Here is a 13133-nt window from a genome sequence, read left to right as displayed (position 1 = left end):
TGGGCTGATTCCTCACCGTTCTCATGATCATTGCAACTCCACGAGGTGAGATCTTGCATGGAGCCCCAGGCAGAGGGATATTGACAGTTCTTTTGTGTTTCTTCCATTTGCGAATAATCGCACCAAATGTTGTCACCTTCTCACCAAGCTGCTTGGCGATGGTCTTGTAGCCCATTCCAGCCTTGTGTAGGTCTACAATCTTGTCCCTGACATCCTTGGAGAACTCTTTGGTCTTGGCCATGGTGGAGAGTTTGGAATCTGATTGATTGATTGCTTCTGTGGACAGGTGTCTTTTATACAGGTAACAAGCTGCGGTTAGGAGCACTCCCTTTAAGGGTGTGCTCCTAATCTCAGCTCATTACCTGTATAAAAGACACCTGGGAGCCAGAAATCTTTCTGATTGAGAGGGGGTCAAATACTTATTTCCCTCATTAAAATGCAAATCAATTTATAACATTTTTTACATTCGTTTTTCTGGATATTTTTGTTGTTATTCTGTCTCTCACTGTTCAAATAAACCTACCATTAAAATTATAGACTGATCCTTTCTTTGTCAGTGGGCAAACGTACAAAATCAGCAGGGGATCAAATACTTTTTTCCCTCACTGTATATGTTTGATTAAGTCGCTCTGGATAAGAGCGTCTGCTAAATGACTAAAATATGATTTAAAAAAAATAATAACTCTTACTAAATCTGGCCCCACGTCTCTAGTACACTTTCTCCCTCTAAAGCCAACCTGTTCCTGAAGATCTCATGAAGGAGTGTGTGGAGTGCCTGGAACAGGGCAGCTGTAGGAGTATCTTGCAGTTCATGCCTTTCACCATGGTGAGTGGGAGAGAGGGGAGTTGACCGTGGGGGAGATGAACTGTGGTAGTCTAGGGGAAGGAGAGTAGTGATAAGTTGATTGTTAGTTCTACGCAACTTTGGTAAGAATGTGACCTCTGACATTGGATTTTTACTCAACACATTCTGGGGAGACATATTCCTGCAATGATGATTTTTTTTTATTTCTTCTGATAATGATAATTTTACTATTTCTGCCTTCTATGTTTTTTTTTATCTTAGTACATCTGACCCCAAGTCTCTAGCTGACCTCGTTCTTACATCCACACTTTTATAATGATGCTTTTAATGTATGATAAGAAAAAAATTACTTCTCATTCCTCTTGTTTCTTTGTTCATACTTTTATTGAATTGTATTATTTTATAATTTGAAGAGCTACAGTTGAAGTCGGAAGTTTACATACACCTTAGCCAAATACATTTAAACTCAGTTTTTCACAATTCCTGACATTTAATCCTAGTAAAAATTCCCTGTTTTAGGTCAGTTAGGATCACCACTTTTTATTTTAAGAATGTGAAATGTCAGAATAATAGTAGAGAGAATGATTTATTTCAGCTTTTACTTCTTTCATCACATTCCCAGTGGGTCAGAAGTTTACATACACTCAATTAGTATTTGGTAGCATTGCCTTTGAATTGTTTAACTTGGGTAAAACGGTTCGGGTAGCCTTCCACAAGCTTCCCACAATAAGTTGGGTGAGTTTTGGCCTATTCCTCCTGACAGAGCTGGTGTAACTGAGTCAGGTTTGTAGGCCTCCTTGCTCGTACACGCTTTTTCAGTTCTGCCCACAAATGTTCTATAGGATTGAGGTCAGGGCTTTGTGATGGCCACTCCAATACCTTGACTGTGTTGTCCTTAGTCCATTTTGCCACAACTTTCGAAGTATGCTTGGGGTCATTGTCCATTTGGAAGACCCATTTGCGACCATGCTTTCATTTCCTGACTGATGCCTTGAGATGTTGCTTCAATATATCCACATAATTTTCCATCCTCATGATGCCATCTATTTTGTGAAGTGCACCAGTCCCTCCTGCAGCAAAGCACCCCCACAACATGATGCTGCCACCCCCGTGCTTCACGGTTGGGATGGTGTTCTTCGGCTTGCAAGCGTCCCCCTTTTTCCTCCAAACATAACGATGGTCATTATGGCCAAACAGTTCCATTTTTGTTTCATCCTTGATGAGCGGTCTTTCAGGTTGTGTTGATATAGGACTCGTTTTACTGTGGATATCGATACTTTTGTACCTGTTTCCTCCAGCATCTTCACAAGGTCCTTTGCTGTTGTTCTGGGATTGATTTGCACTTTCGCACCAAAGTACGTTCATCTCTAGGAGACAGAATGTGTCTCATTCCTGAGAGGTACGACGGCTGTGTGGTCCCATGGTGTTTATACTTGCGTACTATTGTTTGTATAGATGAACGTGGTACCTTCAGGCATTTGGAAATTGCGCCCAAGGATGAACCAGACTTGTGGTCTACAATTATTTTTCTGAGGTCTTGGCTGATTTATTTTGATTTTCCCATGATGTCAAGCAAAGAGGCACTGAGTTTGAAGGTAGGCCTTGAAATACATGCACAGGTACACCTCCATTTGACTCAAATGATGTCAATAAGCCTATCAGAAGCTTCTAAAGCCATGACATCATTTTCTGGAATTTTCCAAGCTGTTTAAAGGCACAGTCAACTTGGTGTATGTAAACTTCTCACCCACTGGAATTGTGATACAGTGAATTATAAGTGAAATCTGTCTGTAAACAATTGTTGGAAAAATGTAATGTGTCATGCACAAAGTAGATGTCCTAACCGACTTGCCAAAACTATAGTTTGTTAACAAGAAATTTGTGGAGTGGTTGAAAAGCTAGTTTTAATGACTCCAATCTAAGTGTATGTAAACTTCCGACTTCACAACTGTATATAAATAATTAGAATCTGGAGACTGCCACAGCTGGTAAGAAGTGTGTGTCCTGTCTGTCTGTGTGCCTGCCCCCAGGTCTCAGAGCTGGTGAAGCTTCCTGTACTGGCCAAGCCCAAGGTGGTCCTGGGCATCACTGATCTGACTCTGCCCCTGGGGAGGAGTGTAGCGGCAAAGGCCAGCTTTGCCTTATAGATCCCTGATGGTTCCCATTGCCCAGGGTTCAGCTCTCCCACCTCTGCCTTCTCCATGGATTCTATTTCCCCAGTCACTCAGGGGCGAAACCAGCTTCACACATAAATCAACATTTTATTTAGTCATGCATTAGTGTCAATGTGAGAGAGACTAAGAGAAGACTTGACAAAGTGGAAGTTAGGATTCACACTTCAAAGCTTGGGACTCTGCTTAGATGGTGTTTCATCACGTTGGCATAGAAATACCAGTTATGATACTCCGAAGTTGGTTAACAACTGTTATGTAATCCTGATTGCTTCATCATTCATTCGAATTTAGGTTTCCTTTCATTTTGATAGTCTCTATGGTCAGTAATACAAAACTGTAAAATTAAATGTTTTCACAATCTTGGAATCAGTATTCATAGAAAGTGTACATGTTGTCATCTTTATAATAACGTCTCATGAAAATGTAAATACCTTCTAAATTAATTTAAGATATTTTGTGTTTTTCAGTATGCTGATATTTTTCAGAATTCTAATATTTTCACTTAAATACAAAGTATATACAGTACCAGTCAAAAGTTTGGACACCTACTCATTCAAGGGTTTTAATTTATTTTTACTATTTTCTACATTGTAGAATAATAGTGAAGACATCAAAACTGAAATAACATATGGAATCATGTAGTAACCAAAAAAGTGTTAAACAAATCAAAATATTTTTTAGATTTTAGATTCTTCAAAGTAGCCACCCTTTGCCTTATAGGCTTTGCACACTCTTGGCATTCTCTCAACCAGCTTCACCTGGAATGCTTTTCAAACAATCTTGAAGGAGTTCCCACATATGCGGATCACTTTTTTGGCTGCTTTTCCTTCACTCTGCGGTCCAACTCATCCCAAACCACTCAATTGGGTTGAGGTCAGGTGATTGTGGAGGCCAGGTCATCGGATGCAGCACTCTATCACTCTCCTTCTTGGTCAAATAGCCCTTACACAGCCTGGAGGTGTGTTGGGTCATTGTTCTTTTGAGAAAAAGTCCCACTTTTAGTCCCACTAAACGCAAACCAGATGGGATGTCTTATTGCTGCAGAATGCTGTGGTAGCCATGCTGGTTAGGTGTGCCTTGAATTCTAAATAAATCACAGACAGTTTCACCAGTAAAGCACCCCCACACCATCATACCACCTCCTCCATGCTTCACGGTGGGAACCACACATGCGGAGATCATCCGTTCACCTACTCTGCGTCTCACAAAGACATGGCGGTTGGAACCAAAAATCTCAAATTTGGACTCATCAGACCAAAGAACAGATTTCCACCGGTCTAATGTCCATTGCTCATGTTTCTTGGCCCAAGCAAGTTTCTTCTTCTTATTGGTGGCCTTTAGTAGTGGTTTCTTTGCAGCAATTTGACCATGAAGGCCTGATTCACGCAGTCTCCTCTGAACAGTTGATTTAGAGATATCTGTTACTTGAACTCTGTGAAGCATTTATTTGGACTGCAATCTGAAGTGCAGTTAACTTGAATAAACTTATCCTCTGCAGCAGAGGTAACTCTGGGTCATTTACTCTGGCAGTCCTCATGAGAGCCAGTTTCATCATAGCGTTTGATGGTTTTTGTGAATGCACTTGAAGAAACTTTCGAAGTTCTTGAAATGTTTTGGATTGACTGACCTTAAAATAATGATGGACTACCGTTTTTCTTTGCTTATTTGAGCTGTTCTCGCCATAATATGGACTTGGTCTTTTACCAAATAGGGCTATCTTCTGTATACCACCCCTACCTTGTCACAACACAACTGATTGGCTCAAACGCATTAAGAAGGAAAGAAATTCCACAAATTAACTTTTAACAAGGCATTCCAGGTGACTACCTCGTGAAGCTGGTTAAGTGAATGCCAAGATTGTGCAAAGCTGTAATCAAGGCAAAAGGTGGCTACTTTGAAGAATCTGAAATATAAAATATTTTGATTTGTTTAACACTTTATTGGTTATGACATGATTCCATATGTGTTATTAAATAGTTTGTCTTCACTATTCTTTTACAGGTGTAGAAAAGAGTAAAAAAATAAAGAAGAACCCTGGAATGAGTAGATGTGTCCAATGGTAATGTTCATTAATTGACCTTCAGCGCTCCTTGCTAGAGTAATAGGCTACCTACCTGTAACATTGTTTACAGTGACTTCCTCCCTTTGCTTGCTTTGTTTTTGTCGTTATCAAACATATGACTACTGAATGTCACTATCCCATCAATAGGGCCCTGTGTTTTGTTTAATCATGTCACATGACCTGGATTTTAACCTTATAAAAAGGGGACAGTTTGATAAAGCTTTAAGTCAGATGGTCCAGCACCATCCTCAGATTTTGTCTTATTCTCATTTCTGGATAAGGAAACAAACTAGGTCATATGACATGAATAACCAAAACACAGGGCCTTACCCATGACGGATGATCACATGGCATTGTTTTGAGACAAAGGGACGTATTCTTTAGGGCACATCAAAGCAAAACATTTTGCAACTGAAAATGACTAAGCATTGTTATTGGTAGTTAATCCCTGTTTCAGACCATTTTCTTCCGTTTGATGCCAAATGAACACGACCACAATAACCATAATCCCCATGTTCAACCTCTTCACTGTCACATGGTGGTGTGATGCTCTCTAAGTGATATTCCCCGGGCCTTTGAAGGAACACCCCACTGGTGATTCTTAGTGAGCTCGTGCTTATCAGTAATCTAGCCTTGCATAACTTCCTAAATGCAATCCCTGGATGGGGGTGGAAATAAGTGATGTCATTAGACGTAACAGTCTAAATGTTACTTTCGGGTTTACAGAAGATGCTTACTCACTGTCTAATAATCCTTCAGTTCCTCTGTAGACGGTCAACCAAGCATCTAGCCCCACCATTTTAAGGAACAACTGCTTTTACTAGACAACCCTTGTCCTACCATATTTGGCAATTGCAAACCTCATTTTTGTAATTATACTTAACAAAAATATAATATAACATGCAACAAGTTACAGTTCATATAAGGAAATCAGTCAATGGAAATAAATTCATTAGGCCCTAATCTATGGATTTCACATGACTGGGAATACAGATATGCATCTGTTGGTCACAGATACCTTAAACAATATATTTAAAAAAAGGTGTAGATCAGAAAACCAGTCCGTATCTGGTGTGACCACCATTTGCCTCATGCAGTGTGACACATCTCCTTTGCATAGAGTTTGAACAGGCTGTTGATTGTAGCCTGTGGAATGTTGTCCCACTCCTCTTCAATGGCTGTGCGAAGTTGCTGGATATTGGCAAGAACTGGAACACGCTGTCATATGTCGATCCAGAGCATCCCAAACATGCTCAATGTGTGACATGTCTGGTGAGTATGCAGGCCATGGAAGAACTGAGACATTTTCAGCTTCCAGGAATTGTGTACAGATCCTTTCGACTTGGGGCCATGTATTATAATGCTGAATGATGTGATGGCAGCGGATGAATGGCACAATGGGTCTCAGGATCTCATCACGATATCTGTTCATTCAAATGTGGTCTGCGGTTGTGAGGCCGGTTGGATGTACTGCCACATTCTCTAAAACATAATTGGAGGTGGCTTATGGTCGAAAAATGAACATTCAATTCTCTGGCAAACCGCTCTGGTGGACATTCCGGAGGTCAGCATGCCAATTGAATGTTCTCTCAACTTGAGCCATCTGTAGCATTGTGTTGTGTGACAAAACTGCACATTTCCGAGTGGCCTTGTTTTATCCCCAGCACAAGGTACACCTATGTAATGATCATGCTGTTTACCTTCCCTGGGCTAGTCCCACCCTAGTCAACAACCAGTGGAATCGCGTGGCGCGAAATACAAATACCTCAAAAATGCTATAACTTCAATTTCTCAAACATATGACTATTTTACACCATTTTAAAGACAAGACTCTCGTTAATCTAACCACATTGTCCGATTTCAAAAAGGCTTTACAGTGAAACAAAACATTAGATTATGTCAGGAGAGTACCCTGCCAAAAATAATCACACAGCCATTTTCAAAGCAAGCATATATGTCACAAAAACCAAAACCACAGCTAAATGCAGCACTAACCTTTGACCTTCATCAGATGACACTCCTAGGACATTATGTTATACAATACATGCATGTTTTGTTCAATCAAGTTCATATTTATATCAAAAACCAGCTTTTTACATTAGCATGTGATGTTCAGAACTAGCATACCCACCGCAAACTTCCGGTGAATTTACTAAATTACTCATGATTAACGTTCACAAAATATATAACAATTATTTTAAGAATTATAGATACAGAACTCCTTTATGAAATTGCGGTGTCAGATTTTAAAATAGCTTTTCGGCGAAAGCACATTTTGCAATATTCACTATCCGAAGGGTGACGCGCGAGCGCATTTCGTGACAAAAAAATACAAAATATTCCATTACCGTACTTCGAAGCATGCCAAACGCTGTTTAAAATCAATTTTTATGCTATTTTTCTCGTAAAATAGCGATAATATTCCAACCGGGCGTCATTGTACTCATTTAAAGGCTGAAAGAAAAAAATGGAGAATTCTCATGAAAGCGCTTCTCAGTGTCACTGTTTCCAGGCTGACCACTCGCAAACAGAGCTGCTGTACTTCGCCCAGAGACTGCAGACACCCCATTACACTTTCTGAGAGCCAATGGAAGCCTTAGAAAATGTCACGTTACAGCAGAGATGCTGTATTTTTGATAGAGATGCAACTGAAGGACAACAAATTGTCAGACAGGGCACTTCCTGTATGGAATCTTCTCAGGTTTTGGCCTGCCATATGAGTTCTGTTATACTCACAGACACCATTTAAACAGTTTTAGAAACTTTAGAGTGTTTTCTATCCAAATCTACTAATTATATGCATATTCTCGTTTCTGGGCAAGAGTAGTAACCAGTTTAAATCGGGTACGTTTTTTATCCGGCCGTGCAAATACTGCCCCCTAGCCCCAACAGGTTTTAATCAGCTTCTTGGTATGCCACACCTCTCAGGTGGATGGATTATCTTGGAAAAGGAAAAATGCTCACCAACAGGGATGTAAACAAAACATTTTTGAGAAATAAGCTTTTTGTGCATATTGAACATTTTTGGGTTCTTTTATTATTTCAGCTCATGAAACATGGGACGAACACTTTACATGTTTATATTTTTGTTCAGTGTATATTTGGTGAGCGCTAATGCATTGCATTTGACAAAATAAAATGTACCAATAACTCCAAAATGAAGTGTAACATACAGATACTTGCATGCAATTGTCTCTGTAAAAACAGTACATTTTCATAGAACTTATGAAATACAAATGGTGGATTCATGTATAACAAAAAAAACTAACTCAATGACACCCTGGGACAAAAGTTGATAACAGCTTATGAAGCTTACTACAAGGGTTGCTCACAAAGCATACAGGTGAATAATTGAGTAGGCTTGCAGTGCGTTTGGAAAGTATTCAGACCCCTTGACTTTCTCCACATATTGTTACGTTACAGCTTTATTCTAAAATGGATTACATTTATCTACAAACAATACCCCATAATGACAAAGCGAAAACAGGTTTTTAGAAATGTTTGATAATTTATACAAAATAAAAAACAGGGCCTCCCGAGTGGCGCAGCGATCTAAGGCACTGCATCGCAGTGCTTTAGGTGTCACTACAGATCCAGGTTCGATCCCAGGCTATGTCACAACCGGCCGTGACTGGGAGTCCCATAGGACAGTGCACAATTGGCAGTTCTGGCCGGAGGGCTTAACTTGGCTTATCTCACACTAGCGACTCCTTGTGGCGGGCCGGGCGCCTGCAGGCTGACTTCGGTGGTCAGTTGAGCGGTGTTTCCTCCGACACATTGGTGCGGCTGGTTTCCCGGGATAAGCGGGCGGGTGTTAAGGAGCACGGATTGGCGGGTCATGATTCGGAGGACCCGAGACCCCCCCAAAAAATTACATAAGTATTAAAACCCTTTGCTATGAGACTCGAAATTGATCTCAGGTGCATCCTCTTTCCATTGATCATTCTTGAGATGTTTCTACAACTTGATTGGAGTCCACCTGTAGTAAATTAAATTGATTGGACATGATTTGGAAAGAGGCACACCTGTCTATTTATGGCCCCACAGATGACAGTGCATGTCAGAGCAAAAACCAAGCGATGTTGAAGGAATTGTCCGTAGAGCGCCGAGACAGGATTGTGTTGAGGCACAGATCTGGGGAAAGGTACCAAAAAAATATCTGCAGCATAGAAGGTCTCCAAGATCACAGTGGCCTCCATTGTTCTAAAATAGAATAAGTTTGGAACCACCAAGACTCTTCCTAGACTTGGCCGCCTGGCCAAACTGAGCAATCGGGGGTGAAGGGCCTTGGTCAGGGAGGTGACCAAGAACCCGATGGTCACTCTGACAGAGCTCCAGAGTTTCCCTGTGGAGATGAGAGAACCTTCCAGAAGGACAACCATCTCTGCAGTACTCCATCAATCAGGCCTTTATGGTAGAGTGCCAGGCGGAAGCCACTCCTCAGTAAAAGGCACATGACAGCCCACATGTAGTTTGCCAAAAGGCACATAAAGGTCTCTCAGACTGAGAAACAAGATTCTCTGGTCTAATGAAACCAAGATTGAACTCTTTGGTCTGAATGCCAAGCGTCACATCTGGAGGAAACCTGGCACTATCACTACGGTGAAGCATGGTGGTGGCAGCATCATGCTGTGGGGATGTTTTTCAGCGGCAGGGACTGGGAGACTAGTCAGGATCACGGAAAAGATGAACAGAGCAAATTACAGAGAGGTCCTTGATTTAAAAACCTGCTCCAGAGCACTCAGGAACTCAGACTGGGGAGAAGGTTCACCTTCCAACAGGACAACAACCCTAAGCACACAGCCAAGACAACACAGGAGTGGCTTCGGGACAAGTCTCTGAATGACCTTGAGTGGCCCAGCCAGAGCCCGGATTTGAACACGATCGAACATCTCTGGAGACCTGAAAATAGCTGTGCAGCGACGCTCCCCATCCAACCTGACAGAGCTTGAGAGGATCTGTAGAGAAGAATGGGAGAAACTCCCCAGATACAGGTGTGCCAAGCTTGTTGTGCCATACCCAAGAAGACTCAAGGCTGTAATCACTGCCAACGGTGATTCAACAACGTACTGAGTAAAGGGTCTGAATACTTATGTAAATGGGATATTTCCGTTTTTTTTTTTTTTTTTACTGACTTGCCTAGTTGAATAAATTTAAGAACAAATTCTAATTTACAATGATGGCCTAGGAACAGTGCCTTGTTCAGGGGCAAAATGACAGATTTTTACCTTTATAGCTCTGGGATTCGATCTAGCAACCTTGCGGTTACTGGCCCAATGCTCTAACCACTAGGCTATCTGCCGCCCCAAAATATATATTTGCTAAAAATTCTAAAAACCTGTTTTTGCTTTGTCATTATGGGGTATGATGTGTGTAGATTTGAGGGGGGAAAAAACGATTTAATCAATTTTAGAATAAGGCTGTACTGTAACAAAATCTGGAAAAAGTCAAGGGGTCTGAATACTTTCCAAATGCACTGTAATTACAACGTATAAAAAAGCATTTCAATTATATTTTAAGCATTTTATAAATACACATCTAATCATAAATAGACTAAATAATAAATAGATCATAAATAAATAAAATAATAGATCACCATAAAAACATGGCAATTTCAAGTCAGTTTTGGGTCAATCCCTCTCCCCATTTGCTTGGGCTATGTTCCTTAGACTGCGGACTATGTCCTGGCCAAAGCTTTGGAGCTGCACCAGAGTCAGATGTGTGGCTACCTGAACCTCATAGTCCCCAGTGAGACGAGAGGCCAGGCTTGTGGCTGTGGGCTGCACCGCCAACGGGCTCTCCGCCACTTGGACCGCTTTCAGCATCTGGAGATACAAAGAACTCTAATTAATCAGCATTTATGTCGGAACAGTATTTGAATCCAATGGATTTTCTAATACTGTGTCTGCGTGCATGGTGTATAAGTCATTTTACAGGGAGCCTCACCCTGTTGATCTGGATGCGGAGATCTCTGATATCAGTCAGCAGTGCAGTGATGCTCTCTGTGTTGGCCAGGCGTTGTACGACAGCTCTTAGCAGGTCCTGGTGCACCTGTAGTCCCTCTGACATACGTCTCAGACAGGTCTCCTGATGGAGAGACCTCAAATGTCAAAGCAATGCCTTGTTTCTAGGGCTGATATCATTTTCAGATGCCATATTTCTTATAGTTTCTAATCCGGGCCTAGAGTTGTTCCTGGGCAGGCCTGGCCGTCACTATAGTACTATAGGCTCCAGGTAGTAACATATTTCATCCTGAACCTGGTCTTCATTTTCACGTGAATTAGGCATAGAGGCTGTAGTGCAGTCTGATGCTCACCAGAGTAAAGTTATCCGTCAAGGCGTTGAGTGTGGGAGCAGAGGGGATGCCAAGGTTGATCGCCAGGTATTGTAGTTTCCTGTTCTCACTGCTCGAGTTAAGAATCAGGGTCTGAGAGCCAAAAGACATGATTAGAAAACCAATGTTTAGAATTAGAACATTGTACGTCCATTTAAATACGTATCTAAACTGAGTGGAATTTCCAACTAAAATAACTGATTCCACCTATCAAAAATGGATACATTTTGTGCGTAATAGTAGGCCTATATAGGCTACAGTTGCCATTTTTTGGTGCACGCTCAGACCACCATAAACATTAAAAACATAGTCCAGAATGGTAATAGCTTATTCAAGGCTTGTGTATGCTATTAAATATACATTTCCTGTAATATGGAGAATGATAATACATCTGATTGTATTAGGCCTATACAGCTCACTCTCCCCACATATACATAAACGGTACTGTCTGGTACAGCCTGCCACGGGCAGAAGTAACGTTAGTGGCTTAGCCGAGGCCGATCCACTTACCTCAGAATGAATGCACGATGCGTGTGTCGCAGGAATAGCCTCCAACACCTTTTTGATCAAACTCTGGCTGTTTTCTACGGACAGGTTGAATTCTGGATCGTCGACTAGTTGACCCGCCTCGCCAGAATACTCCAAGATCGGTGCGCTTTGACCGTAGCTGGCCATGTTGCAGAGAATGGCGAAAACTGTAGAGAACAATGTTGACTGTTTATAGCTTCCGAACCTCCGGGTTAATGCAATGTAGAAGTCGGGGTTGTGATGAAACGGTGAGATCATTGGTTGACATGAATATGCAATATCTGTCCCCTTTGCCCTAGCAAATTACACGCATCCCCGTGAGTATAACCTAGTTAAAAATAGCAACAGAGGAATAGGAACCCCTGTCAAAAATACCTGCACCTTTAAAAATAAATCCATAGCTATAACTTCAAACTATCTTTTGATAGCCTTGATTCCATCACCTTTTTTGACTTGGTCTGAAGTATCCTTCTTTCTCCGAAATAACTTTGGTCTGAACTAAAAAGTTGAAACACCCGAATTGTACACTTTTGGCGTTTAATAGCTGTCCATCTAATGAATTGTCTACTAGAATATATTCCACATTTTACTTTACTTGTTGCATTCTTTCTCATATCCAGTTGTTGTGCAGTCAGTCCGCCTAGCAGCGGTGAAGGAGGGACTTGTACTACTCACCTATCACAATGTTCATTGCCTTTGGGTTGATGACACTTCAAGGAATTTGCTGATACAATTGACCGACCAGTGAACGCAAGTTGTTAGATACCATCATAGCCTTTACCCACTATATTTATACTAGTTGATGGGAATTCCCTTTCTATCACAATACTAGTTGTACAGTATCGAGTTGAATCAGTCATCTTTTCTTTGTAATATCTTTTGTAGTGAAAGTGTTGTTGGAAGTGTACAAATATTGCAATTGAATGGGCTGTGTTATAGACACATTTTAATTGAATACAGACATAGTACATGTATAGTACTATGAACATGGAAAGGATCTTGAAACAACTTGAACATCTAAAACACATCTTTAAAATGTGTTGGCATGGTGTTATAATTTGGCAGCTGTGTTTATTGACAATGGAGCCTGGCTTGGCAAATTATGACATTAATAACTTCATGTTCACATACATTTTAGGATTTTGGTTAGGAAAAGCTGTGTAGACCAGCAGATTTTCTGAGGAATATTGAAGTCATTCAATTCTGGGAAAAAAATAACTATCTGGAATT

General features: G+C 41.0%; 1 protein-coding gene and 1 pseudogene across 1 annotated transcript; one reads left to right on the top strand and one right to left on the bottom strand.

Annotated features, from left to right (window-relative positions):
* LOC115163279 (mediator of RNA polymerase II transcription subunit 24-like) overlaps nt 1–3422 on the top strand; it is a 39231-nt pseudogene extending 35809 nt beyond the window's left edge.
* Nucleotides 3423–10504: 7082 nt separating this feature from the next.
* csf3a (colony stimulating factor 3 (granulocyte) a) lies at nt 10505–12641 on the bottom strand. Its single transcript, XM_029708910.1, has 5 exons — nt 12579–12641; nt 11886–12070; nt 11358–11468; nt 10988–11128; nt 10505–10866 (listed from the first exon to the last, which is right to left on the bottom strand). The coding sequence occupies exons 1-5, from the start codon at nt 12592–12594 to the stop codon at nt 10672–10674; spliced, it is 648 nt and encodes a 215-aa protein (XP_029564770.1). The 5' UTR covers nt 12595–12641; the 3' UTR covers nt 10505–10671.
* Nucleotides 12642–13133: the final 492 nt, after the last annotated feature.

Source organism: Salmo trutta, chromosome 2 (genome assembly GCF_901001165.1).
Source record: "Salmo trutta chromosome 2, fSalTru1.1, whole genome shotgun sequence".
In the NCBI taxonomy this organism is placed as follows: domain Eukaryota; kingdom Metazoa; phylum Chordata; class Actinopteri; order Salmoniformes; family Salmonidae; genus Salmo; species Salmo trutta.
Note: the sequence above shows the minus strand (reverse complement) of the source record. Positions and strands in the feature narration are given on the sequence as shown.